Source organism: Neomonachus schauinslandi, chromosome 10 (assembly GCF_002201575.2).
Source record: "Neomonachus schauinslandi chromosome 10, ASM220157v2, whole genome shotgun sequence".
NCBI classification, from domain to species: Eukaryota; Metazoa; Chordata; class Mammalia; order Carnivora; family Phocidae; genus Neomonachus; species Neomonachus schauinslandi.
The window spans coordinates 80,681,062-80,707,594 of record NC_058412.1 but is presented as its reverse complement, the minus strand read 5'-3'; the positions used below and the strand labels follow the sequence as shown (position 1 = coordinate 80,707,594).

General features: G+C 42.7%; 1 protein-coding gene across 1 annotated transcript; it reads right to left on the bottom strand.

Moving 5' to 3' along the window:
* Positions 1-26,217, bottom strand: LOC110572060 (interleukin 18 receptor accessory protein). Its single transcript, XM_021680306.1, has 10 exons — positions 26,090-26,217; positions 23,262-23,562; positions 22,976-23,165; positions 13,724-13,874; positions 8,964-9,029; positions 7,168-7,291; positions 5,189-5,340; positions 3,925-4,062; positions 1,141-1,314; positions 1-416 (listed from the first exon to the last, which is right to left on the bottom strand). The coding sequence occupies exons 1-10, from the start codon at positions 26,157-26,159 to the stop codon at positions 1-3; spliced, it is 1,782 nt and encodes a 593-aa protein (XP_021535981.1). The 5' UTR covers positions 26,160-26,217.
* Positions 26,218-26,533: the final 316 nt, after the last annotated feature.

Below are 26,533 nucleotides of genomic sequence, written 5' to 3'. Positions count from 1 at the left end.
TCACCGTTCCCTAGGCTGGGAGCTCCTCCCAGTGGTTTCTGTTTTACTGAGTCGTTTCCAGTGAAACAATTCGGGGATACTTCTGAGATGGTTCCACCGCAATTCTTTAGAGGTTTTCACTGGCATATGGTAGCGCATCTGAGTCCAGAACCTGGAATTGGGAGGGACTGATTTTAAGTTTCTCCAAGTGACTGTGGGCAAAACCCGGAAAGCTCTTTTCACAAGATGAGGTAGAGACTCTGGCTCTTGGAAGGAGCAGAACTTAATTAAAATTAGTTTCAGTGTTTGATCATCCAAGGCCAGATTCACTGCGGCTTGTAGTTCAAAGATACTAGGTCCATTGACATAGTTGGGGCTCAGGATAAATATTCCTCTTCGACTTTTCTTAATCACGTTCACAATGTCTTCGGCATACACTGGAAATAAAGAATTTAAGGAACTGTTATTGCTAAACCTGGAGTCTCAATAACCCCGAATCTCCGAATCTCCCAGATCTACCCAGAGGGTTCCTTGCAAAGGCACTCTTGGGGAAGGAGGAAGGGAAGCATGTTCGCTATGCCGCTTTTGCTGTATCAACGCTCCTGACAGGTGAAGATATACTCTAGTGTCCGGTGACTCTCAACTTCACATTCCTCTCTTTGTGTTCCGTGTCCTCAAACTCTCAATTCCTCTAGGAGCCCAGCTTGTTGGCACAAGGCAGGCTGGGATAACAGGGGGGCATGGAATGCCCCAGGCTCCCTGGTGGGGTGCCTGGGGCAGGGGAAGGGGGGGACGGAATGAGATCTGCACATTTGATGAGTGGCCATTGTGCCCGGCCTTATCCAATGCTGAGGGGTGGGGCCACCTGTTTGGGATGACAGAGATGACTTCCTAGGGAGGAGCCAGGAATCCTATCTTTGTTCAGGAAGGCCTGCCTAGGGCCTAATAATTTTTTTCTGAAGATGGATTTTTTTTTTTTTGGATGACAGAACTTGTCTCTGCAGCACATATTCTCCTATGCTATGGTCCAACATATTCTAAGCTCATGGAACTTTCCAGAAGAGGTATATCCCAACAGAAGGAATGATGGGAAAGCCCAGAGAGTGCTTGTATTCAACTGTCCTTTTTGTTCTAGATCTTCTCTTGGCATGCAGGACCTACCTCCTCCGGGGGCCACATCTCTTTCGAGCAAACACAAGTTGTATCCGTATTTGTTTTCCAAAACTTCAGGGAATAGATTCAGAGCCAGGTATTCCTCACTCGGAGATAAAGCGGCCTCACTCTCAAAAGAGCTCCTTTTCGCATAGGATACGAAAGCATCAAATACCTTTTTATCTGAGGAAGAGAAACGATAAAAAAAAAAAAGTCAACCATTTACATATGTTTTACATACATGGGCCTTGTATCCTATGACATATGGGCAAGAATTAAGTGTTGGGCTCCTTACTGCATTGATTTAACAATAAAAAGCAGCAGCTGTGTGTCCATTTCAGAATCACACTGCTAAGTGGTGTCGACCGTCCAACCGGATTCAAATCTAATTTATGACGCACTCCTGCCTTTTCACTGAGGTCAGAGCAAACAGCTGTGACTTCTGTGATTAAATCACACGTACCCGGGGGTTCCTCTGAGTTTTCTTTGCACTGCGCTGTTGCTATCTCCTGCGTTACACATCAAAGAAGAGTCTGTTCCGTCAAAGCGTGATAACATCCAGAGAGCAAAGCACTGCCAAGACCCAGCACCTTGCAAAGGATAAAGTTGACGGCGCAAGTACCTATATTAGAATCGCCATGTGTAAAATGCTGTAATAAGAACTCCCTGGTGGACAGTTTTCAGGGTTGCGTGATACAATGTATATAAAGTGCGTGGTGTCTGGCTCACAGCAGGCTCACAAGATAAATATCTTTTTCCCCTGATTTCTAGATGGGAAATCATATTTATGAAGCTCATCTCAGGCTATTCGTAAAGTCTCATGTGCCTCTGTTGAGCGGATGATTACAAATGCACATTGAGTACTGGGATGTGCTACATAACTAGCCAACCAAGAGAGGGAGAGAATCTCAAAAGTTAACTCATGGACATTGGCATCCGGACATACCCGAATCATATTCCAGTCCTTTGCACAATGACTGGCAAATAGCAGTGTTACAATAGCAAGCAAGAGCCCAGGGGGCTAATGCAATTGGCACTACAGTTGCTGAACATGGACATAAGGAGAGGCCCTGGTGGATGGAAATGCCAGCAGTAGAAAAAAGAAGAGGGAGGGGGAGAGGTCCAGGAGACAAGAAAGGGCGATGCCGAAGAATCGAGGCCCGGGAGGCTCATGTGCAAAGTTCCTCACTGCCCCGGTGGGAAGGAGGAGGCTCGTGGGGCATGGCCAGCAGGGAAGGGCTATGTGGTTTAAATGTGTGACACACACCCTAGTCACCTCCATTCCTTCCATATCCCTGTGAAACTCCAGCGAGCTTGGCTTTTTCTATAATCTGGAAACATTAAATTTCTTTGGTAATAAAATTAGCCAGTGGGAGTATTAGAACTCTCCTAGGTCCTTTGCAACTCCGCCCATCTATGTCTCTCCAAAATTTTGGATATTCAGCATTAACTTCACAGGAAACAGGCATTTTACTATAAAACACTAGATTTGGCCACAGAAGGGCACCGAATCACTGTGCTTTAAAACCAGGTTCTGCCTCCTCATCAGGTTACCGTCTGTGCAAAGTAAAAAGAGCGATTTAAAAGTTTCACGATTGATTGGTTCGTCTGTACAAGCTCTAGAATCTTAAGATAAATATCATTTCAGTAAAAAAATAAAAAAGCATAAGTCATCTAGGGGAATGATTATGACATTGGTTAAATAACTTGCTCAACTCGTAAAAGCTAAGAAGCTAATTTAAAGAAATAAATCTAAAAAAACACTCTTGGCTTAAGGACTGCTTGCATGAATTCTCAATTATTAGTCTAAGAAAGATACGATTGACTTGTCCTTTTCCTATAGATCTGACAGCTCCTCAGTGTGTTCCCAGTGTGGGGCAAGCACTGGCGTGGGAAGTAATTAGCCCCGGAATCCAGCAGAAGGGATCCTGCCCTCTCCAAGCAAAACTGCAAACTTTCTCATCTTAGGGACCTCCGGGGCTAGAAAAACACTCAAACCAGCTCTTCTATTCTAAAGAAGCAAACACCAATAAGCACTATGATCCCATCTCCTGCGGAAGTGGGCAGATAACTTCATTCATTGTAATAGTACTTGGATTTTATAGAATTTCAACACTTTTCAAACACTGCCACCATCTTCAAAGCCCCTCGTTTTATAGATGAGACTAACCGAGGTAATAGCTTATGGGGGCTCTAAGCCAAACCGCCTGGGTCCAAATCCTCAATTCTAGCACTATCTTGCAGTTCAGTTCTGGGCCCATGACTTCATGTCCCTCTGCCAGGCTTGCAGGGTCGCTGTGACAGTTGAAGCAGCTAATACACCTGACTCGCATGCCCTCAGTACTCAAGAGATAGTAACAGTTGGCTTCTACTGAGTGTTTACTACGTGCTAGATGCTGTTCTAAATGATTAATATGTCCTAACTCAATGAGTCCTCAGAGCATTCGTTGCGATTGTGATTACAATCCCATTTTACAGGAGAGGAAACTAGGGAGATGTTATGTCATTTGTCATATTGCGTTAGGTTGGTGAACAGCAAGGTTATGTTCGAGCCCAACATGCTCTATCTACAACAGCATCGTCGGTCAGCAAGATTCCTGGTAAATGGACTGAAAAAAAGTTGTTTACCCACTTGCTCCCAGCTCCCCCAGGTGTGAAGCCACCAGACCTGGAAGAAGGTCTCAAAGGCTGAGGGCCATGACTTTCTCCAACAGGGAACACCCATTTCTTGAGTTTCTTCCTCGAAGTCAGTTCTGAGAGGAAAATCCAGAGGCAAGTTGGGGGTCACCTTACCCCCGAGCGTCTCATCCTTGCTCCAGTAGGTTCGGTACAGCAGGACTATTTCAATCCGGTACATGTAGAGCAGAACAGCTACCATCAGCACTCCTGCCAGGGTCATGACGGTGCCAAGTAGGATGTATATGAACAATGCTGGGGGAAAGATGGCAGCCATGAGCAAACGCACAGACAGCTTTCCTGGGACAAGACCACAGTCCAACCAACGCTGTGGGCCCACCCAGCACCTTTTCGGACCCTGTTATTTTTATCAAAAGTACTTCTCTTGGAAGCATTCTCTTGAGTCTGGAAATACATACAATTACGTCTTGTGGGAACTATCTGACAATGAATTGGAGACAGTTCACGGGAACCAGCCATTCCTGATTGGGGTGGTCAGGGAAACTGATCATGGCCACTTTTAGTTATTTTTCCCCCGTAAACCTCCACACCACCCATTTGCATCCCTCTCATTGTATATTATAAATTATTTTCATGCACTATCATCACCAGTAAAGTCTAAACTTCCTGAGGCCAGGAGCAATGCATGGCTTGGTTTTGTACCCTCCACGGTACCTAACACATGAGACCTTCCACACACCTCTCCTGACAGGAGCCCCATTACAGAGCATCCACTATGGCCAAGCACAAATTTTGTCTCACGTAAGCCTCAGTAGCATTCAAAACTTGCTTGTTCTTGTAATCACTTATTAATTGAATGAATGATATCAAGCTCATCATTGAGTGTCTTCTTAAAGAAATTTCAAAACTCTTCTTTACCAGGAATTTCCACTCCACCTTTAAAAGGCTGTGATCTGTGATATTACACATACCACCCTGAGCAATGAGCAAGATGACTCTTCTCTCCATTCTGCAATACCTGACCATCATGTTCTCTGGATTGAGAAGCCAGGAAAAGAAAACCCTAAAAAGAAGCTAGGTCCTAGCACAATACCTGTTACACAGGACATGCCCTTTAGGTATTTGTAGAATGAATAAATGAGTGAGTGAATGAATGAATGAATGAATGACTGGCTTATCCAACACAGCACCCATACACAGGGTATTAGTTAAGAGGACCAGTTCTGGATAATTGATATGAAACTTAATAGTGATGTGCCCTTGGTCAAAGTATTAAATGGTTTAATACAAGCAAAGTGCATAGTGTCCGGCATCTAACAAATGTTAATTGCTATCATCATCATTACAATTCTTAAGGAAAATTCCTCTCCTCTCAGATAAAAGCAGTTGTGTGCATGATGTGGCAACATTCCAGGCTTACCTCCTTTTTTTTCTTTCAGTTGGATGGACTGGGTAGTGTTCCCGATGGAGTTCTGGGCAAAGCAAATAAGCTTCCTGCGAAGCTCCCTCTGAGTAACTTCTTTCAAGTGGATAACACGGGCAATGACTTTATCCTTTTTGGTGGATTTAACACTAGGAAAGAAGAATGAATACTTTATTCAGTCAGTAGCATGCACTGACCACTTTTGCAGTATTTGGAATTCATATTAGCAGCCAACAGTTAAGCTTTCAGAAGAGCTAGGGGAGTGTCCAGAAGAAGTTGAGATTGACCATCTTATGATGGGGGCCCATTTTTTTGATTATTGAATCTGCTAGGCATCATTTTATGCATTTACACCAGAATTTAATTTATGGTGAGTCTCATCTGACCTTCATTGCTCTAAGCATTCCCCTTGAAAACAGACAATAACAATAATTTAAGAATAATATTGACTAGTGGCTCACTTCCACCAAGGGCTTACCATGTATCTGTGCTCACCCTTTTGAACACCTACTGTGGACTATGGAGTCTCCTGCATGCCTCACCTCATAGGAGTCCCTAAGAGGTAAGAGTATGATCATCCTGACTTGGCCAGCAACGCAGACCAGGCACAGAAGGTAGGTGGCAGTCCAAGGTCACTCTGCTTGGAAGTGACAGCCTGAATCCTGGCCCTATGCCATTCTGCCCCATCCAGCAAGTTGTAAGTCTCAGTATTTATTCACTATTTGGGTTCTCTAAAGTTGCCGATCTACAGTCTGTCTTTACATGAAGGAATATTATTTAGATGGATAGTGTTTTAGGCCGTGTTGCTTGGAGTCTACAATACCAACTCATATTCACTGAATGCTTCCTACTGGCCGGGGACCATGACGAGCATGTCACCTCTACAGAATCAGCTCCCTACAGGGACCTTGCAAAGTGGACATAAGTGTCCATAGATTACAGGTGGTGGGATGTCTTGCAGGGGTCAAGGGTCACATTGCCAACAGGTGGAAAACAGAGATTCGAACCCAAGGGCTTGTGTGACTTCCCTTGTCTTAGAAGTTCTTGCTAAATTCTATTACTGTTATCAAAATTTGTTCTTTTTGTAGTAATGCGTACTTTTCAAGATAGTACATTTGTTCATGGAAATGTTTTAAGAATCAGAAGGAAGAGCTTAATACATAGACTATTACTTTGGAACAGATTTTGGAAAAACAAGGAACTCTATTTTTTAGTGACAGCCCTGACCAATTGGATCCAAACCCTTAATCCTTCCAGGGACCAGAGTCCAGCTTCATGAGGCATTGGTTAGCTCTGAATAGCTAGAGTTTTCCTTTCTCTTGAGCTAAAATGTCTTCCCAGTAAATTCTGTCCACTAATCGGGGTTCTGTGCTCCAGAGGGGAACAAACTAAGTCTAGTTTCCATAAAACGTAATTGCTTCCAAGGACTTCAAGACAGATATGTCACCTTGGCATCTCCTTTTCCATTTGGATTGCTTCAACTATTCATCGCTTCACATATTTTTGGTTAGACTCATTAATGTGCGTTTTCCTCTGGGTGCATTCCAGATTGTTCATGACTGAAGATTTGGAACCCTGAACTCACCACTACTCTAAATGGATGGCACTGGGAAAAATGGGGTTGGGAGGGTAAGCATTCTTTCCCATTAGTTGGACGTGCTACTTCTATTCAGGCAGCCTGGGTCGGTATGCTTGTCTCCTTGTCAGCTTGATGTTTAAAGCAGCCCCATCAAACTGTTGATACAAACTGAGCTTCACAACAACTTAAATATTTTATGGCCTGTCAGAAAGGGCTGTTTAAAATGAACCTGCCCTTTGCATTTCCATGCTCTTCTTGTCACCGCTAGTTGGCGCTAGTGGCCACACTGTGAACTGGGCCTGTTGGCTCGCCTCTGGGTGTACATTTTTAAGGTTTCCAAAGGCGAAAGCATTTAGTGTGGGTGGCAAAGAATATCATCTGCTAATTTCCTTCTTACCCGATCTCTTCAGATGTTGGGAATTCCCACTCCTGGTCAGAATCTTTAATGTACCATTTTACTACAGGCATAAAGGTCTTTTGGTAGCCAAATCGTGCTGTGCAGTTTAGAGTTAAAGGCTTTCCTGAAAATGAAGGCGACACAGAAGATAGGAAGTCCGTGAGAACACTTTGTCCTATGCAGGAGGAAGACTCCCCCCGCCAAGACCGTTCATGACTGCCATCACGTTTGCAGGTAAAAAACAGGTGTGCCAGAAAATAACCGAACATCTAGCTGTCTCTCATCTGGAAACAAGTAAGACCAGGTCTGTTTGTCTCCAGTGGGCAATACTTATATCTCAAACCTGCGACTATATGGTCATAGCACTAAGAATTCTGATGTGGTTTGAGGATAGACACCAGGAAAATGAGGAGTCCCCTCAGTGACCAGCCTGCTCTTCCAACGCTGCTGTTGAGTACAAGGTGTGTCAATAAAGAACATTTTACTGCTGACCAATATTTGCATATTAAATTAAAATTGTGAGGTTACTCTACTCTAGTTTAAAGAAGAAATTATTTAGATATTCAGCAGTTTCCTGAGCAATGCACTACTGTGGGGATGCAAATTATCACACTGTCCTCTTTCTACCCATTTTTTCCATAAGGGGTATCCAGATATACTCTGCCTCAAACTCAAATTTTCACCTTTAAAAAAATCGTCTTTGCACCTTAATTATGTCCCTCTGCCCTGTAATTCTTTAAAATTCACTGAAACCATATGTAGCTTGGCTATTTTTGAATTATTAATTTTTTTTTTCCTTTCCTCCTTCCTTGCATTCTTGTGATGCTGCTGGTTTTGCAAATTCTATTTCCGTAATCAGGACACACTGATACCGCCATCTAGCGGTCTTTTACCATAGTATCTATTTTGACATTTCTGTAATTCTAAATATTTTAGCATTTAAAGGAGCACTTATTTTATTGGAACAACCAGCACTTGGTTTTAAATAGAGCAGTTCTTATTTTACTGTGTGGGAAAATGTAGATGTTATTGAAGTTGATAAAATACAAGGAGACCAAGAGGAAAGTCACTCTGCAGCTCTACCCAAAAGACACTGGTTGGGAATATGAGTTGCTTGAGCAGAGGATGTAGTTCCTCTACAATTATCTTAAAGACCACACCAAACACCATGTTTGCAAAGATTCATGCTATTCATGTTGGTAAATTGGTTAAATTTACGGACTTCACCAATGGACCTAATATACATAACCAGCTATTTCTGTGATGAGTAAGGAAGAATCTAAAATCTATTGATCATGTCCACTGCACCAGCCACCTAACAAACGTTATCCTACATTTCTCGATGCATCCAGATGAGGTCAGTTTTCTTCTGTCTGTTTACAGATTTAAAACCTGAAGCTTAGAAAGAATAAGTAACTGAAGCTAAGAAAGAATAAGTAACTTATGATCTTAAGATCACAAAAGTAGCCAGTGGCTGAGCTAAGATTCACACTCAATTCTGTTTGACTTAAAATCCCAAGCTTTGGGATGCCTGGGCGACTCAGTCGTTAAGCGTCTGCCTTTGGCTCAGGTCATGATCCCAGGGTCCTGGGATCGAGCCCCGCATCGGGCTCCCTGCTCAGCGGGGAGCCTGCTTATCCTTCTGTCTGCTGCTCCCCCTGCTTGTGCTCTCTCTCTCTCTGACAAATAAATAAAATACTTAAAAAAAAATCCCGAGGTTCTTTTCTTTATATCACACTTAGACTTACTCCCAGAAGCACAATGTCATTCAAGGGTGATAACGCAACCCACCTTACCAAGTTCTACTTCCAGTGTGTCCTCGATGGGATCCAGAATATCTGGTTTGTGATTAGTGTCTTTCACTAAAAGATGAAAATAGAAATTATTATGTGCATTGGGAAATCTGAAAGCCTGCTTGCTGAAGATGTGTGTACAAAGGGGCACTTTGATCTCAATGCTTTGGAGCTTTCTCTTCAATTTTGATTCATATTCTGTAAAGCTAGGAACTTAGGTTTCCATGTGAAAAACAAGCCTGCAAAAATGACCATGATATCAGGTCGTAGGTGCTAGCAAAACATTAGTCCCTGATAAACCCTTATCCACCTGGCTGCATTTTCTTCTGCACCAGCCCTGCTCAACCACTGCAGACTTGAGCCCCCATTCCTATCTTCTCCTACAAGATTGCTTTTTAGCCCCATCTGGCTGAGTAATCCAGAAGAAGAACACACCTGAGAAAATGCCCACATCAGCCAGACTGGAGTCCACCCCGTCCATCACTAAGATCGTGGTTTATTTCAAAATAAAGGTGAGTCTGGCCCTCCATTACCGTTTATCCCTCAACTTCCTGCCCCGAACTGTCAAATAGGGCTCCGTGGTCAAAATTCCTCCTGACTATGTCCCATCTCCTGATAAAGGGAAATTCATCGCCTCTGCTCTGGACATTGTCCTCTTACTTCTCAGGGACCTCCTTCCCTCAAAGATTCCATCTCTCCCCTGTATATTTTCCTCTCTCTTTCTCTTTCTCTTTCTCTCTCTCTCTCCTCTCCGCTCCCCCCACCCCACTTCTTCCCATTGGCACTTATCCATGCTCAGTCTCTCCATCTTAAAAGAGAGAAAAATCCCTGCACCTCACTTCCTTGCTGCACTCATTCTCCTTCCTTCGCAGCCACATTCTTGAAACAGTCCTATATGCTCATCTCCATTCTCTCACTTTCCTTGTAGTTCGGGTCCTGCCCCCATCACTCCACAGACACTGCTTTGTCTAAAGACCCCAGTGACCTCCTGGCACCTAAATCCACTGGGCACAACTGAGTTTTTCTTCAGCTTTATTTCCCTACAGCTTGGACACTGTCAGGCACCATCTCTTGGAACCCTCTCGTCTTTTGGTTCCCTGCTCCCCTACTCTCTTGTTCACCTTCTGCCTCTCTGCTCACTTCCCGATGTGTTTGGGGGCCCCGCTTTCTCTGTGCTTCTTGTGAATATCGGTTTTCTTCCTTGTTCTCTGCTGTGGTGCTGTTCACTCTCTAGGCTTCTTCCCTACGAAAGCTCTTGAACCTTGAAATGATCTCTCCCCCACGTCATCAATTGCACTTCCTTTACAGGTCTTCTCCCCACCCTTCTACCGGTACCCACTCGCTTATGTAAATAATGACTGCCGTCTTCCCAAACCCAATGATGAGTTCTCAAACGCTTATGTAAATAATGTCTGCCATCTTCCCAAACCCAATGATGAGTTCTCAAGCATCACTCCCTCTGCCCGGAGATACTTTAGTCACTTGCCCTGGGACAGCTTCCCTCTGTTCTCACACCCTTGCTCTACCCCCTCTGGGGATCCTCCTTTTCCTCCTAATCTCTCCAAGTATTGTAGTGCTCCAGACCTCAGTTCCAGACCCTCTTCTCTCTATACTCACTCCCTAGGTGACCTCATGCAGTGCCTTTGCTTTAGATACCATGTTGACCACCTTCACCTTTCATCTCCAGCCCTAACATCTCCAGACTGGTTTATCCAAATTCCTCCTTGTCATTGTGATTTGGATCATTAAAAGTCCTTTCAAACCCAATCCTTCATTTCTTCCTTAGACTTCTTCTTTTTCAGCCTTTTCTTGTTTCATGAAATGGTGTCACCGTTGACCACGTTAACAAAAACATTTTTTTGCCAGAAAACAAAAACATCCTTCATTTCCCTCTTCACACATTAAATCCATCATCACGTTCTGCTGATACACAAATAAAGCTGTTTCTCATCACCTTTGCTAAGTCTAGGCAGTGAGCAACCAGGGGCATCTTTTAAGAATATGCATCAAACTGGATAAAGAAGATGTGGTATATATATATACAATGGAATATTATGCAGCCATCAAAAGGAATGAGATCTTGCCATTTGCAACGACGTGGATGGAACTGGAGGGTATTATGTTGAGTGAAATAAGTCAAACAGAGAAAGACATGTATCATATGATCTCACTGATATGAGGAATTCTTAATTGCAGGAAACAAACTGAGGGTTGCTGGAGTGGGGGGTGGGGTGGGAGGGATGGGGTGACTGGGTGATAGACACTGGGGAGGGTATGTGCTCTGGTAAGCGCTGTGAATTGTGCAAGACTGTTGAATCTCAGATCTGTACCTCTGAAACAAATAATGCAATATATGTTAAGAAAAAAAAAAAAGAAGAAGAAGAAGGTAGCGGGAGGGGAAGAATGAAGCGGGGGAAATCGGAGGGGTAGACGAACCATGAGAGACGATGGACTCTGAAAAACAAACAGGGTTCTAGAGGGGAGGGGGGTGGGAGGATGGGTTAGCCTGGTGGTGGGTACTGAGGAGGGCACGTTCTGCATGGAGCACTGGGTGTTATGCACAAACAATGAATCATGGAACACTTCATCTAAAACTAATGATGTAATGTATGGGGATTAACATAAGAATAAAAAAAAAAAGAATATGCATCAAACCTGCTGTGCTCCCCCTTTTGTGCCCTATGTCAGCTCTTATCTATGCCATGCGATGCTATCTTCCATCAGTATCTAACAGAAAGTCCACCTAAAACCCAACTCTCTTGTCCTGGATCCCTCCTTTTCCCTCTTCCTCACCGCCAGTTCCCAGATCCTTTCGGATGTACTCCCTCCATATTTCCTGAGTCTGTCCACTTCTGTCCATCCCCACTGCAGCTCCTAGTTCAGGCTACCATCAGCAATTGCTCTCTCCATTCTTGCTCCCCCCAAATCCATTTTCTACACAGCAGATGTAATGATCTACCTCAAATACAAATCTATTCATGACACTCTCCTGCTTAGAACCCTCAATAGCTCCCCACTGTTCCTTAAATAAAGTTCAAAGGCGCTAAAACAGTGTGATGTCAGTCCTGCTTCCAGACATTCACTCTCAATGAACCTTCTTTTTCTTCCTGGACTGTGCATGCCCTCTCTCATCTCCCAGACATTGACGGTGCTGCTCCCTCTGCCTGGAATGGCATCTTGACCACCTTCATTGCTCTGTTTTGGGCTCACCCCTCAGTTCTCACTTGGACATGGTGTGTCCAGGTTTGGGTTTGGGTTTGGTGGACCTCCCACATGTCCCCTTTCTCGCCACTCATCGAAATGTATTATGATGACCTGTGTACCCCACAAAGTGGGAAGTTCTGGGTGGCCACAGAAAGTTTCCAGGAGCTCATTCTTACAGCCTTAACACTAATCCCAGTGCCTGACATGTATTAGATATGCAACAAATATCTGTGTAAAAATGAATATATGAAAGAATGAATGAGTGAGTGAGGAAGACAGGAATGCTTGATTAAAAGAGAGGTAACAGATTTTATAAGGCATCCCTTGGGAGAAAGAGAAAAGCAGATTCTGCCCCTGAAAATTTGATGGGCTGAGTTATCATGCCTGACATACCGTGGAGGGGGCAAGGGGTACAAGTGGGATACTTGTATTCTAACTTCTCCTCCAAGGAACAATCTAATATAAATGTAAATTGCTGAGATCCAGAAAGGAGGCAGAAGTGGTTAACTTGGCCTCAGGGTGTTTAATGTAATTTGTATTTACACTAAAAGAAGAGGAGGTAAAAATAATCAATGTATTTACTAAGAGCTAAGCCAACCGTTCTGTAGCTCTTTAATACAAAGCATGAATGACCAACCCTGTTGTGTTTTGACAAAAGCCATGCTGAAATTAATTGCAGCGTACAATTTATTCATGTGGGCACTTGTAAATCTAGTAAGAACGACCCAATGGAAAAATTGGGCCAAAAATAGATCATAGAAGAGTAAACCCAACAGACCAATAAACATATAACAAGATATTAAACTGCATTTGTACTCATGGAAATGTAAATCGGGACTTAAAAAAAGAAAGAGAGAGAGATCTCACTTGACACCAATCAAAAAGCCTGATGACACCAAACATTATTTGGGAATAATGGGAATCTGTTCCTTGCCGAGGGGCGTGTAAATTGGCAAAACAATACCTTAGAATAATACCATGGGTTTTTAACACAAAACACATTTTATAACATAAAACAATGTTCTATTTTATTAATGTCTACATATGTTTGTAGAAAAGCATAAAGACATAAATGAAAGAAGATAAGCTACAAGATTGGACTATTGCTGGGAAGGGAAGGAGCCGGAAGAGATAGGAGCATAGGCCTCAAGCTGTCCCTGCAATGTTTTGTTTCTTTAAAGGAAAAGCAAGATTTTAAGCATGTGGAAAGACATTAACATGTATTAAAGCTGGGGATAGGTTCATGGTGTCATTTATTGCTGTGTGTGAAATATTTCATATAATTTTTTAACTTATTACAAAAACAAACCAGGGATTGATCAATGCAGGGAAAACCCAACTTGCGACAATTTGAATGTGATCCGGAACTAGGCCTTTCCCAGGGATGGAATCTAGGTTAACGAGAAATTAACGTCTTTGTGCTTTTAAGGCTTCGCATGACTATCTTTTTTTTTTTTTTTTTTTTTCAAAAAGGAAGCCAGGACTAAGTCAAAGGAAGGTAACTTTAATTGGGTAATGGGGCTTCAAATCCCAGATCTGGAAACAAAAATCTCACTTACCAATGGTTGTCACTTGAACAACAGCTCTGACTGTCCACTCACTTGTGTTATCCGACTCAGTGTAATCACATACATACGTGCCATCCTGTTCTTCGAAAACTTCATCCACTAGGATTGAGTTGCTCTTTTCTTTAAGGAGTAGCTTTCCATTCTAATCCAAGGGACAAGAAAAATAAATAACCTTCTTTAACCAGAAAATTGTTATTACTACTAGTCATAACAACAGAAAAACTTCACAAATGAGAGCATCACACAAGCTATGAAGAGCTTCTGTCCAGAAATTGTATTTGTAAGATTCTGATTTGTTCATGAGGGGCATTTTCAAATGCAATGACATTATCTGTTGAGATCAAGGCACCAAATCTGACTGATCCACAAAGAGTTGTTTAGCCTCGTATTTCCCAAAGCATGACTCAGGCCTCTGAGACTATTCTAGAAAACTCATAGTGCTTTAAGGAGCTGATATCTCAATGAATTTTTTTAAAACCATGTATATTTATATTTATGGAAATGGGCACAGGTTTTTTGTGTGTATGGGGCTAATATAAAGTTTTGTCTCTAAATAAATTCAACTCAAAAAAGGTGAAATTTAAATTAAAAATATTAAGTAAAGGGTGCCTGGGTGGCTCAGTCAGTTAAGTGTCTGCCTTTGGCTCAGGTCATGATCCCAGGGTCCTGGGATCGAGCCCCGCATCGGGCTCCCTGCTCAGCGGGAAGCCTGCTTCTCCCTCTCCCACTCCCCCTGCTTGTGTTCTCTCTCTGTCAAATAAATAAATAAATAAAATCTTTAAAAAATATTAAGTAAACAACTAAACAGGTGTACATAGATGTGACAAAGAATGACTAATGAGTGAGAAACAATGAACTCATGGAAGACACAAACTCAAGTGGAAACTAAAATGCAATAATGAGCACTTCTCTCCCTTATTTAGGATATCCATCATGGATGCTAAGGTCTAAAGTTCTCCCCTGGCTGAACTTACCATTCCTTCCTGCTCTCATTTCCTGCTACTGCCTCTCCACCCACTTGCCATTCCCTAAATAACCATGTTCTTTCTCTATCCATGTGTCCGTACATCTCTCCCACTACTTTCCCCACCACTGGGTAGGCTGCAGCTCAGTCTTTAACTCCAACTCAAGAGGTAACTCTCACAGAGGGAGTGACCAGGCACTCTCCCAGCAAAACCAGTCCCTGCATGCTCCCAGACCTCCACGATTGCCCAGAGCCCTCTGATCATAATTTATGTATACAGTTACCTCTTTCTATGTCGTTGTTGAGACAGCCATTGTGCCAAGACACATAGCTGCTCCTAGACACACTGGCAGGAATAAACACAGATCCCTCCCATCAGAGGATATGGAGTCATGACTCCCTTCTGAGACTGAGAGAGTGCTTAGTCTAAGAAGGCAGGCCCCGAGCAGTAAGCCAGTCTGATGCACTTGGGCAGCCTTGGCTCGGTTCACAGGAAGCAGGGATGCTCCCTCCAGGCTAATCAGAGTCTTGAGTAATATGTAGGAATCACTCCATTGAAGGTAAGTTCCATCCTGGAAACAACTGAAATGGAGCACGGATATAGGAAATAAGGCCACAGTGAAGAGGCTGGCGTGCGTAGATGGACTTGGTCTTTGTGTCTCTAGTATATGGCAAGCAAGCCAGCAAGAGTAAGCTCTTTGTAAATGATGAGTGAATAAAGTATGCATAATTGAAAAGTTTTGAAGCCTAAGACTCATGTAATCACCTTTGTATCACTAGGGGCTAGGACATAGTAAGGGCTCGATAAATATCTGTTGAATGGTTGAGTTTCACTGTACCAATAATTCTGTAGCCCCTAACTTCCATGTAGCACATGGCCTTCCAATCTCCAACAAATAGCCCTCAGTGCATCTCTCACCACAGCAGTCAAAAACAAAGAGATAAGTAACAAAAATAACAAAATAATAAGTATTTTTTACCTATACAGATTATAAAATTCTTTCTCATGTATTATCCCATATGATTCACTCAAAGGATTCTCTGAATTGGATTGCACAGACTCTACAAGAAGACTGAGGTTTTGGAGTTCATGTGTTGCCCTGTATCACAGAGCTAGCAACTGAGAGGACCGAGGGTCAACGTGAATTTTTCTGACTCTTGAGCTTCATGTTCTCATTGAGGAATTTCCCTTCTACTTCCCATGCTAACTCATAGGAGCAGGGATTCCCCTACTCCAAGTCTCTGGTGTGGTTCCTGTGGCCCAAGAAGGGACTTCCAGTAGGTTGGCAAGGAGCCTAAGGGGAGGGTCAGAGCAGGTCAGAGAGGGGCAGCCACAGGCAGGAAGTAGAAGAAGGCAAATAAGTGGGGCAGACAATGTTAAATATCAATCAGCTGATCTCAAGGGTCAAGGACCCTTCAAAAGAAGAGTCAGAGCATGGGGTAAAATTCAGAGATAAAACTCTAGAGAATACAATAATCACATACAAAGAGCAGAAATTGAAGCAGAAGTGTGTCGTGAATCACCCAAGAAAGTAATGGGGAGAGGACGGAGAGTCATGACTGAGACCTCAGTTGAGCCACAGTGAGGATGGGTCAAAACAAAGTGGACTTGATTTTTTTCATAAAAATATAAGTATGGGGGCGCCTGGGTGGCTCAGTTGGTTAAGCATCTGCCTTCGGCTCAGGTCATGATCTCAGGGTTCTGGGATCGAGTCTCGAGTCAGGCCCCCTGCTCAGCAGGGAGTCTGCTTCTCCCTCTCCCTCAGCCCCTCCCTCAGCCCCTCCTCCCGCCCCTGCTCGTGTGCTTTCTCTCTCTCTCTCTCAAATAAATGAAATCTTTTTTTTTTTTTTAAAGATTTTGTTTATTTATTTGACAGAGAGAGAGATAGCGAGAGCAGGAACACAAGCAGGGGGAGTGGGAGAGGGAGAAGCAGGCTTCCCGTGGAGCAGGGAGCCCGATGCGGGACTTGATCCCAGGACCCTGGGATCATGACCTGAGCCGAAGGCAGTCGCTTAACCGACTGAGCCACCCAGGCGCCCTCAAATAAATGAAATCTTAAATAAAAATTAAAAAGGTATGACTTCATATGTATTCTTTTTTTTTTTTTTTTTTTTTTTTTTTTAAATTTTATTTATTTATTTTGACAGAGAGAGACACAGCGAGAGAGGGAACACAAGCAGGGGGAGTGGGAGAGGGAGAAGCAGGCTTCCCGCGGAGCAGGGAGCCCGATGCGGGGCTTGATCCCAGGACCCTGAGATCATGACCTGAGCCGAAGGCAGACGCTTAACGACTGAGCCACCCAGGCACCCCATTCATATGTATTCTTAAGACTTAATGAGATGGAACTAAAAGGAAACATCAAAGAAAAGAGGTAAGGGAGAGGGCATTTGTGTAAAGAATGATGGGAAACCCATTCTGGTAAGATGATTGCAAATGATTCCAGTAGGAAAGAGAGGTGCTAACGGGGCTGTTTTGCTCAGCTGTGAAACAGTCTTGAACAAAATATGGAAGGAGGAACATCTCAGTGTGAACCTGTATGAATAATGTCAGTAAGCCCTAGACAGAACAGAGATATGCAGAAAAGAGGAAGACACTAAAATGGGACTTTTAAAGGAGTGTGTGCAGCAAGAAGAACAAAGAAAATGTATTCTAGGAGGAGCAGTTATTGAAATACTACCCTCTATTGTCATCAAGCTCTAATACTACCAGCCAAGACACAGTGGAGCTCCTCCCAGGGCTTTTGTTACCTAGTCTGGGAGGACTCCTAACATGGACATCTTAAGCCCTGCCCTCCCTGATGGACTTGACATTTCCATGTCTGTTTTAATGACACATTATGTCCAGATCTGTGTATGTGAGCTCTTATCATCCCTCATCGAATTCACTTTTACTTTCTCAACTTGCTAAATGTTGTGAACATATTTGAGCCAGAAAGACCCAAAACAGAAGTCATCTCTTTTATGTCCCCCAAAGTATTTCATCTTGTATTTTATTCCTTGAAGATATCACTAGCATCCACCAACTCCTTTCTGTCCCCACAGCTAGTTCCCTGGATCAGGATTCACACTTGTAAAGTTCAATCATACCAATAGGGACCCCCAATAACCATACCACATAACCAACTTACAGCCTTTGTTTTCAGTCCTAACCCTAAAACCTCTCAGGAACTCTCCACTCCCACCATGTTGAGCCACTCACCATTCACAGAATGTGCCCCTTGTGCTTCTGTTTTCTGTTGCCCATCTGCCTTTTCCTGCAGCTTCTGTCTCTTACTCTAATCATCAACCGACCACATTCTACTTAAACATAAATTTTGCACTCGTATTTATCTTCTTTTTTAAAGATTTTATTTATTTATTTGACAGAGACACAGCGAGAGAGAGAACACAAACAGGCAGTGGGAGGGGGAGAAGCAGGCTTCCAGTCGAGCAGGGAGCCCGATGCGGGGCTTGATCCCAGGACCCTGGGATCATGACCTGAGCTGAAGGCAGATGTTTAATGCCTGAGCCACCCAGGTGCCCCTCGTATTTATCTTCTAAGTGGAAAAGGGTACATTATGAAAAATATAGACCGATGAGCTAGATGTTCATCTTTAGCCAAAGTCTTGAATGGATTATTGGACAAATGACTTATGAGCCCTTAAAAAAGAAAATGTATGATAAAATGAATAGACAAGAGGCTCAGAGGAATACAGGAATACAGTAGATGTTCTGTCTTCACTGTAGTGAGTCATTGGGAAAACATGTTGATGAGGTCTTTGTTAAGTAAAATAGATATACCTGCGCTGAATGAGTCACCATTTGGGTGCCCTTTTTAAGTTAATTGAGCAGTAATACTCCCCAAGTTGTGGATTAAGGGATCATGGGATCATGCTAGAGTCAATAGCTGAGAGAACTGGCAGTTCAATGCCAGGCTGTTCAATATTTTTGCTAAGACCTATCATGCCTGCATCTCATCCTCAAGTCACACAAATCTGGGAGTGGATGGCTTAATATGGTGGATTTCAAAATCAATTCCAACCTCTTGATGTGTAGAATGATGAGCTAAAACCAACAAAAATCAGAATTTAATTAGAATAAATGTAAAACCATGAATGTGGGTTACAAATTCTACTCTATTAGCAAAAACTGAATTGGCTTGATCACTGTTCTTGTGAAAACAAACAAACAAACAAAAAGAAACAAACAAAAAAACCTCTACCTACCAACTAAGAATGAATCAACCACATAATGGAGCCACCCCAAAGCTGATGCAATCATAGACTGCATTGATATACTGCTCAGAACAAGGAAGAAAACAGTTTCTCTGTTTTCAGTATTGGTTAGGCAACATGTGGGTTATAGCATTGTACAGATGTTAGGAAGTTGTGCAGGATTATGAGCACTCTGAAATTGCTCAGTGAGAACAACCGAATGGGCCAATGTACCGACCTTGAGAATGTTTTTCAGAAATCAAATTGAAATGATCTTTCCTTCTTCTGTACTTGGAACCACATTGATCTTTGGTTGAGCCAGTCTCACCAACTCACCAGGTGTCTGGGTCACTAGGCTCACAGAATGCCAGACAGTACTAGTGACCGTGAGAAAAGTAGGCCACAAAGAAATGCGAAGGAGAAGCGGCAGGTCTGAGTGCATACATTCCATGGAACGCAAGGCTCAGGGGAGATGCACCAGCCACGTCAGCATCGTGGTCAGTGAGTGTGGCATATGCATGAGACTGTCTTAAGCCACCAGTGGAAAGGTTGCTTGGGGCACAAATCTAACTGACAAGAGGTCACAGCAGTGTTGCTGATAACTGTGTCTCAATGCCATTGTGGAAGGACCTCTCCCGCTGCCCTGTTATAATTTTGCCCATGTCAAAGGTTTGCTTAGCGAGAGAACGTAAAACGCCCTCTCATTAAATGTAATTCTCATTTATTTATTTATTTTTTAAAGATTTCATTTAATTATTTGTCAGCACGCGAGAGAGACAGAGACAGAGAAAGCACAAGCAGGGGGAACGGCAGGCAGAGGGAGAAGCAGGATCCCCGCCCGGCAAGGAGCCTGATGCGGGACTCGATCCCAGGACCCTGGGATCATGACCTGAGCCAAATGCAGACACCCAACCGCCTGAGCCACCCAGGTGTCCCTGTAATTCTCATTTATTTAAAAGTCTGTGTAGGCTATTTCTTTATTATATTTTTAGAAATTGGCAAAATATGGAGAAAATGTTCTTTGAGTAAAGAACAGATAATTCACTTTAATTCTGACTTCTTGGCCATTTAATATTTCACATAAAAATCTCCAAGCCTCTGCATGGAGCACTGGGTGTTATACGCAAACAATGAATCATGGAACACTACATCAAAAACTAATGATGTAATTAACATAACATAATAAAATTAAATAAATAAATAAATAAATAAGAATCTCCAAGCCTAAATTTTTTGACGTGTCTATTAAAAATCTTCCAAAAGCCCCCAGAGCCTCGAGCCCCTGGATTTATTTCAGTGGGATATTCTATACATCCGGCAGAGGAGTCCCTGGTCGGGAGTTTCATCTGAATACAATAACATCTGCTTAGCCAGTGTTATCCTCTGCCGTCTATTCTGAGATGGCTTAGGCGTGACCCACCCACCACTCGAGTACCAGAGAGCACTGTGTATTATTTGCTGCCTAATGTCACGACTTCTAGTGATACACTCCTTCCGTGAGGTCTGTGACTTCTCAGGTTACTGCACGCATGTATGTGTGCATATATGTGTGTGTGCAGGTGTGTGTATATGCACGTGCACACATACATGCAATTGGGAAACATAACTTGAATGATAACCTATCCAAGTCTGCATCAGAAAGTACAATTTTATTTTATTTTTTAGTATTTATTTACTTGAGAGAGAGAGTGAGTGAGAGAGTATGAGATGGGGGAGGGGCAAAGGGAGAGGGAGAGGCAGAGGCAGACTCCCTGCTGAGCAGGGAGCCCGATGAGGGGCTTGATCTCAGGACCCTGGGATCATGACCTGAGCCGAAGGCAGATGCTTAACTGACTGAGCCACCCAGGCTCCCCTAGAAAGTACAATTTTATTTTATTTATTTATTTATTTTTAAAGATTTTATTTATTTATTTGACAGAGAGAGAGACAGTGAGAGAGGGAACACAATCAGGGAGAGTGGGAGAGGGAGACCAGGCTTCCCACGGAGCAGGGAGCCTGATGCGGGGCTCGATCCCAGGACCCCGGGATCATGACCTGAGCCGAAGGCAGACGTTTAACGACTGAGCCACCCAGGTGCCCCGAAAGTACAATTTTAACAAGAGCCATTGTTTGCCCACTTTTAGGACAGATGCTTATTCACCACTAAAAACAGGCTGACCTTTGCAGTCAAGACCCCAGAGCCTCCTTCTCTGAATGTCATACACTGTTAGTGTTTAGTTTACAAGAGCAATATATATGCAGAAAGCTGACAACTATTGTGTGGCTTCTGTTTACCTGAGTGTGAAAATAGCCTTCATTTCAGGGATATAATCATTGAAAATTTAAATGCATTTTGATCTGAAATGGCTGGGGGCAAGCCTGCCTTACTGGCCTAAGAACAGCCTCCGTTGACATAGCAGGATATCTGTCATCCCAGACCACAAATATTTTTGAACCAAGGGAAGTTTTTTTCTTAAGAGAACTGAAAATAAGGGCGCCTGGGTGGCTCAGTCATTAAGCGTCTGCCTTTGGCTCAGGTCATGATCCCAGGGTCCTGGGATCGAGTCCCGTGTGGGGCTCCCTGCTCAGTAGGGAGTCTGCCTCTCCCACTCCCTCTGCCCTTGTCCCTGTTTGTACCCCCCCCCCGTCAAATAAATAAGTAAAATCTTTAATAAAAAAAAGGGAACTGAAAATAATGAACAGAATCATGGGCTTTTCTGGCTAACCTCATTTTAGAGGTTATGAAATTAATGTGTTTCTTAAGTTAGGATTTTATTGAGGCCAGCATTTTTTCAGTGTCACTTTAAAATACAAATGTGAGACCTACAGCACATCTCGTCACTTGTTCTCTCTGTACACTTATTTCTATAGCGGACACGATAACTCCCGTCTACCCATTGTCACCAAGCGTCAAGGGAATCAAGTGAGGAAATGGCTTCTCACACCACAGTGGTTGTACCACCACAGCTCTCTGATTGCTGAGTCTTGGACTGTGCAGAGCCACCAGCTAGATATGGGCCACTTGCGTGACTGATCAGTGGCAATTTAAAATGATATTTTCATATCAACAAACATGGTTTGAAGTCAAATTTAACGTTTTACATGACTTTTTACAGCAAAGTATTGGACTTCCAACAAGTATTACAAGTGTAGGAGGCAATTTAAGTTCTATTTTGTTTCCACCGCCCAGAGGTCAACTACCATGGGGCTATGTTGAAGGAGATGTTTATGTGGCATTTATATATCTGTTAGCACTTTGAAAAACTGTAAGACGCCATGGCAATGTGAAGTGTTTTTGTTATGAAGCTTACTCACATGTGGTTCATAACTCAAAATCATTAGGAAATTTGCCTCTTCCTTGCCCCCACCCCCTTTCCTCTTTACTGACTTCCCGCCCCCCGCCCCGCTCTCATCTGTGCAGGATACCTGTCACCTGGGCCACCTATGTTTGCCATAAATGTCCTCCCAGATGTGCTCTCTTTGGAAAGCATTCCAGTCTCTTATTTTGCTCATAAACCCTCCAGGCCTCATATGTTGGTGTCTCCCTTCCCCCTAATAGTGCCCATTGCTTTCCAAAGACAATAGAAATGAATTCAGCTGGTCTTCTGCACTAGCGGATGTTCGTAAGTTTATGTCTTACTTCATACGTAATGCACTTAACTTTTAGAAATTTTGCTAGCACTGATCAAAAAGACGGTTCTCGGGTGCCTGGGTGGCTCAGTTGGTTAAGCGACTGCCTTCGGCTCAGGTCATGATCCTGGAGTCCCGGGATCGAGTCCTGCATCGGGCTCCCTGCTCAGCGGGGGGTCTGCTTCTCCCTCTGACCCTCCCCGCTCTCATGCTCTCTCTATCTCAGTCTCTCTCTCAAATAAATAAATAAAATCTTAAAAAAAAAAAAAAAAGATGGTTCTCTTACTTGCAATATCACACTCTGTGGCTCCCTGGGAGAAAGACCACTTTAGAAGGTCAGGTCTTCTTTATAGGCACAAGGTCAGTATTTGCGAAGCTCTAGGCCTCAGATTCTCAAACCCACATTTCTATAAAGCCCCTATAGGATGTTACCATAAAAACCATACTTCACATCAGTTTTGGAGAAGTCATTCTTACCTGGTACCAGGTCACATTTGGACTTTGTGCATCAATTTGGCAGTTGAAGCTAGGGCAATGAATATAATCAATGCTACCAAGAAGAAGGTATTGCTCATGTGATACAGAGTTATTTGGTATACAGGATAGATTTGTCTTAGGCTTAACTTCTAAGATGGTCTTGACACAACAGGCCTCATCCCGAGGGCTCCTAGGAGAGTTAACAAGGTCCTGTGAACATAGATGTTATATCCAGGTAATATAGGATTTGGGAATGTTTTCATATAAGAATGCACTTGGGACATACCTAATCCTGGGTCTACAGATATATGACCCAGCATTATGTATTCCTGTCGTCAAAAAGTGTAGGGTGCTCTTCTGGATGATGTGAGCAGAGTTGTTAGTTATTTCCCGTAATGGATCTCCATTTTGAGGTTGTAAGTACCACTGGACATCAGGTAAGTCCTTATGACCACTGTAGGGCAAGTTTTCAGAGCCTTGGGTTGGTGAGAGTTGACTTCTGTGGCACGACTCCGTTAAGCCACAAAATAAGACAAACTGCTCACTCATTGAAGAATATTCCCAAAGCAGTTTCTTGGTGAAGCAATCTGAAAACCACAAGAAACAAAGCAACAGAGAGATGCATTAGAAGATGAAACTCTCCTTGGCAATGAGTTTTTGGACATGACATCTAAAGCACAAGCAACCAAATAAAAAAGTGTTGGGTGCCTGGGTGGCTCAGTCGTTTAAGCGTCTGCCTTCAGCTCAGGTCATGATCTCAGGGTCCTGGGATCGAGCCCCACATCGGGCTCCCCATTTAGCAGGGAGTCTTCTTGTCCCTCCACCCCCCCCCCCCGCCCATGATCTCTCTCTCTCCCAAATAAATAAATAAAATCTTTAAAAAAATAAACAAGTAGAACTACATCAAACTAAAAAGCTTCTGCACAGCAAAAGAAATGGTCAACGAAATGTAAAGATGATCTACAGAATGGGAAAAAATATTTTCAAACCATGTATCTAATAAAATATATGATTAACATCCAAAATGCATAAAGAACACGTACAACTCAAAAGCAAAATCAACAAATAAACAAGAACAAACAAACAAACAAAATCCCCCGAATAAGCCAATTAAAAACGGGCAATGAATCTGAATAAGCATTTTCCAAAGAACATATATAATTGAACCACAGGTACGTGAAAAGATGCCCAACATCACTAATCATTAAGGGACTGCAAATCAAAACCATAGTGAAATATCACCTCACACCTGGTAGGATGGCTTATCAACAAAAGACAAGAGATAAGAAATGCTGGCAAGGGGGTGGAGAAAGGGAACCCTTGGGCACTGTTGGGATTATAAATTGGTATATCCATTATGGAAAAACAGTATGGAGGCCCCTCAAATAAATGAAAACTAGAACTACCATATGATGCAGAAATTTCATTTCTGAGAATATATCTAAAGGAAATGAAAACACTATGTCGAAGAGATATTCTGCACCTCTATGTTCACACCAGCATTATTCACAATGGTCAAGATATGGAAATAACCTAAGTGTTCATCAACAGATGAATGAATAAAGAAGTTGGACACACACACACGAATATTATTCAGCCATAAAAAAGGAGGAAATCCTGCCATTTGCAACAACATGGATGGACCTTGAGGGCATTATGCTAAGTGAAATGTCAGACAGAGAGACAAATACCATATGATGTCACTTATATGTGGAGTCCCAAAAAAAAAAAAAAAACAAAAAAACCCAAAAAAACAAAAAACAAACTTATAAACATAATAAAAATAAATAGAGAAAGAAAGAAAAAGAAAGTGAAATTTAGTAACATTAAAAAAAAAAAAGAAGAAAGAAAAGGGGAGCCTGGGTGGCTCAGTTGGTTAAGCAACTGCCTTTGGCTCAGGTCATGATCCTGGAGTCCTGAGATCGAGTCCCACATCAGGCTCCCTGCTCAGTGAGGAGTCTGCTTCTCCCTCTGACCCTCCGCCCCATGCTCTCTCTCTCTCTCATTCTCTCTCTCTCAAATAAAAATAAATAAATAAAATCTTTTTTAAAAAAAGAAAGAAGGGCGCCTGGGTGGCTCAGTTGGTTAAGCCACTGCCTTCGGCTCAGGTCATGATCCTGGAGTCCCTGGATCGAGTCCCGCATCGGGCTCCCTGCTCGGCAGGGAGCCTGCTTCTGCCTCTGACCCTCCCCCCTTTCATGTGCTCTCTCTCTCTCATTCTCTCTGTCTCAAATAAATAAATAAAATCTTTAAAAAAAAATGTAAAAAAAGAAAGAAAAGAAACTGAACAAATAAAATTATCTAGTATTATTTTCAGTGTCCAACCATGAAAAAATAAAACAAATAATAGAAAAAAAAAGAGATCAGGTTTGTGGTTACCTGAGGCTGGGTGGGGAGTGGGGAAATTGGATAAGGTGGTCAAAAGGCACAAACTTCCAATTATAAGATACAGAAGTACTAGGAATGTACTGGAGAACACAATGACTATAGTTAACACTACTTACTGTATGATAGATCTGAATGTTGTTACGAAAGTGGGTTCTAAGAGTTCTCATCACAACTAAAAAATGAGGAAGCTTCTTTTTTTTTGTCCTTTTTTGGGGGTAGCTATATGAGATAATGGATATTAACTAAGCTTACTGTGGTAATCATTTCACTCTACTTGTAAGTCAAATCATTTTGCTGTGCATCTTAAATTTGTGCCGTGCTGTCTGTCACTTACATCTCAACAAAAGTGGAGGAGAAAAAGATTAAACTCTAACTTACGTTTACAAAGAGCATATGATTTAATGAGGAATTAAGCTCCCTTGTCTGTCTTCTTCACTGCTTCCATTTAGAAGGTCATGTTTTAACTCCCTCCCAATGGACTTGAGCCTCATTCCTCTTCAGCTGCTCCCACTGAACACCCAGCTACCATAACTGGGCTCCTCATTGATGCTTGGTATCAGCAGAAAGCTGTTCACCCCAGTAATTTCTCTCTTCCTGCACCCATCTCAACAGTAGGAAGGAAATGCTCTGTATTAATAAGTCAAGCTGCTGATATATCAGATTATCTGTCACTTTAAACTCTGACCACAAGACTCACAATGTTAACATGAAAAGTGAAAACCCTACCTGAAATAGTCATTCCTTTAATTCTCTCTCTTGTGACAAGCCAAAGAAATATCCAGCTCAAATAAAGCATTGTTCTCCCTGGGTCCTGTCATCACTTCAGTGAATTTGCTCTGTTGACAGGCTGCGGTACGTTGTGTTTCAGAGCTCCTCCCTGAGAATCGTCTTCATTTCTGGAAGTCAAGAAATGAGAAATGAAGAAATTAGAACCAGTGATCAAAATGTAAGTCACACAGGAAGCTTTGAAAGGGGCGGGTCCTACCCAAATGCACCTTCCCATGCCCACAATGGTATGTGTCATTTCTTCTACATCTATGGGAGGGAGAGTGTCTCAAGCTCGTGGTAACCACTTGGACCTCTGCACTATACCGTGTGTTCTTTTGGTGCCATTTCTTCAAGGAATTCTTCTTTTTCTTCTTTTTTTCCTCTTAATGTTATCACCTAGCA

Excerpts from the sequence above, each read along its gene's own strand:
- LOC110572060 (XM_021680306.1), bottom strand. The coding sequence starts at position 26,159 with ATGCTTTATTTGAGCTGGATATTTCTTTGGCTTGTCACAAGAGAGAGA. Across the intron at positions 23,166-23,261 it reads ATCTGTAGACCCAGGATTAG|GAGCCCTCGGGATGAGGCCT; the intron begins GTATGTCCCAAG and ends TAACTCTCCTAG. Across the intron at positions 1,315-3,924 it reads CAAGGATGAGACGCTCGGGG|ATAAAAAGGTATTTGATGCT; the intron begins GTAAGGTGACCC and ends TCTCTTCCTCAG.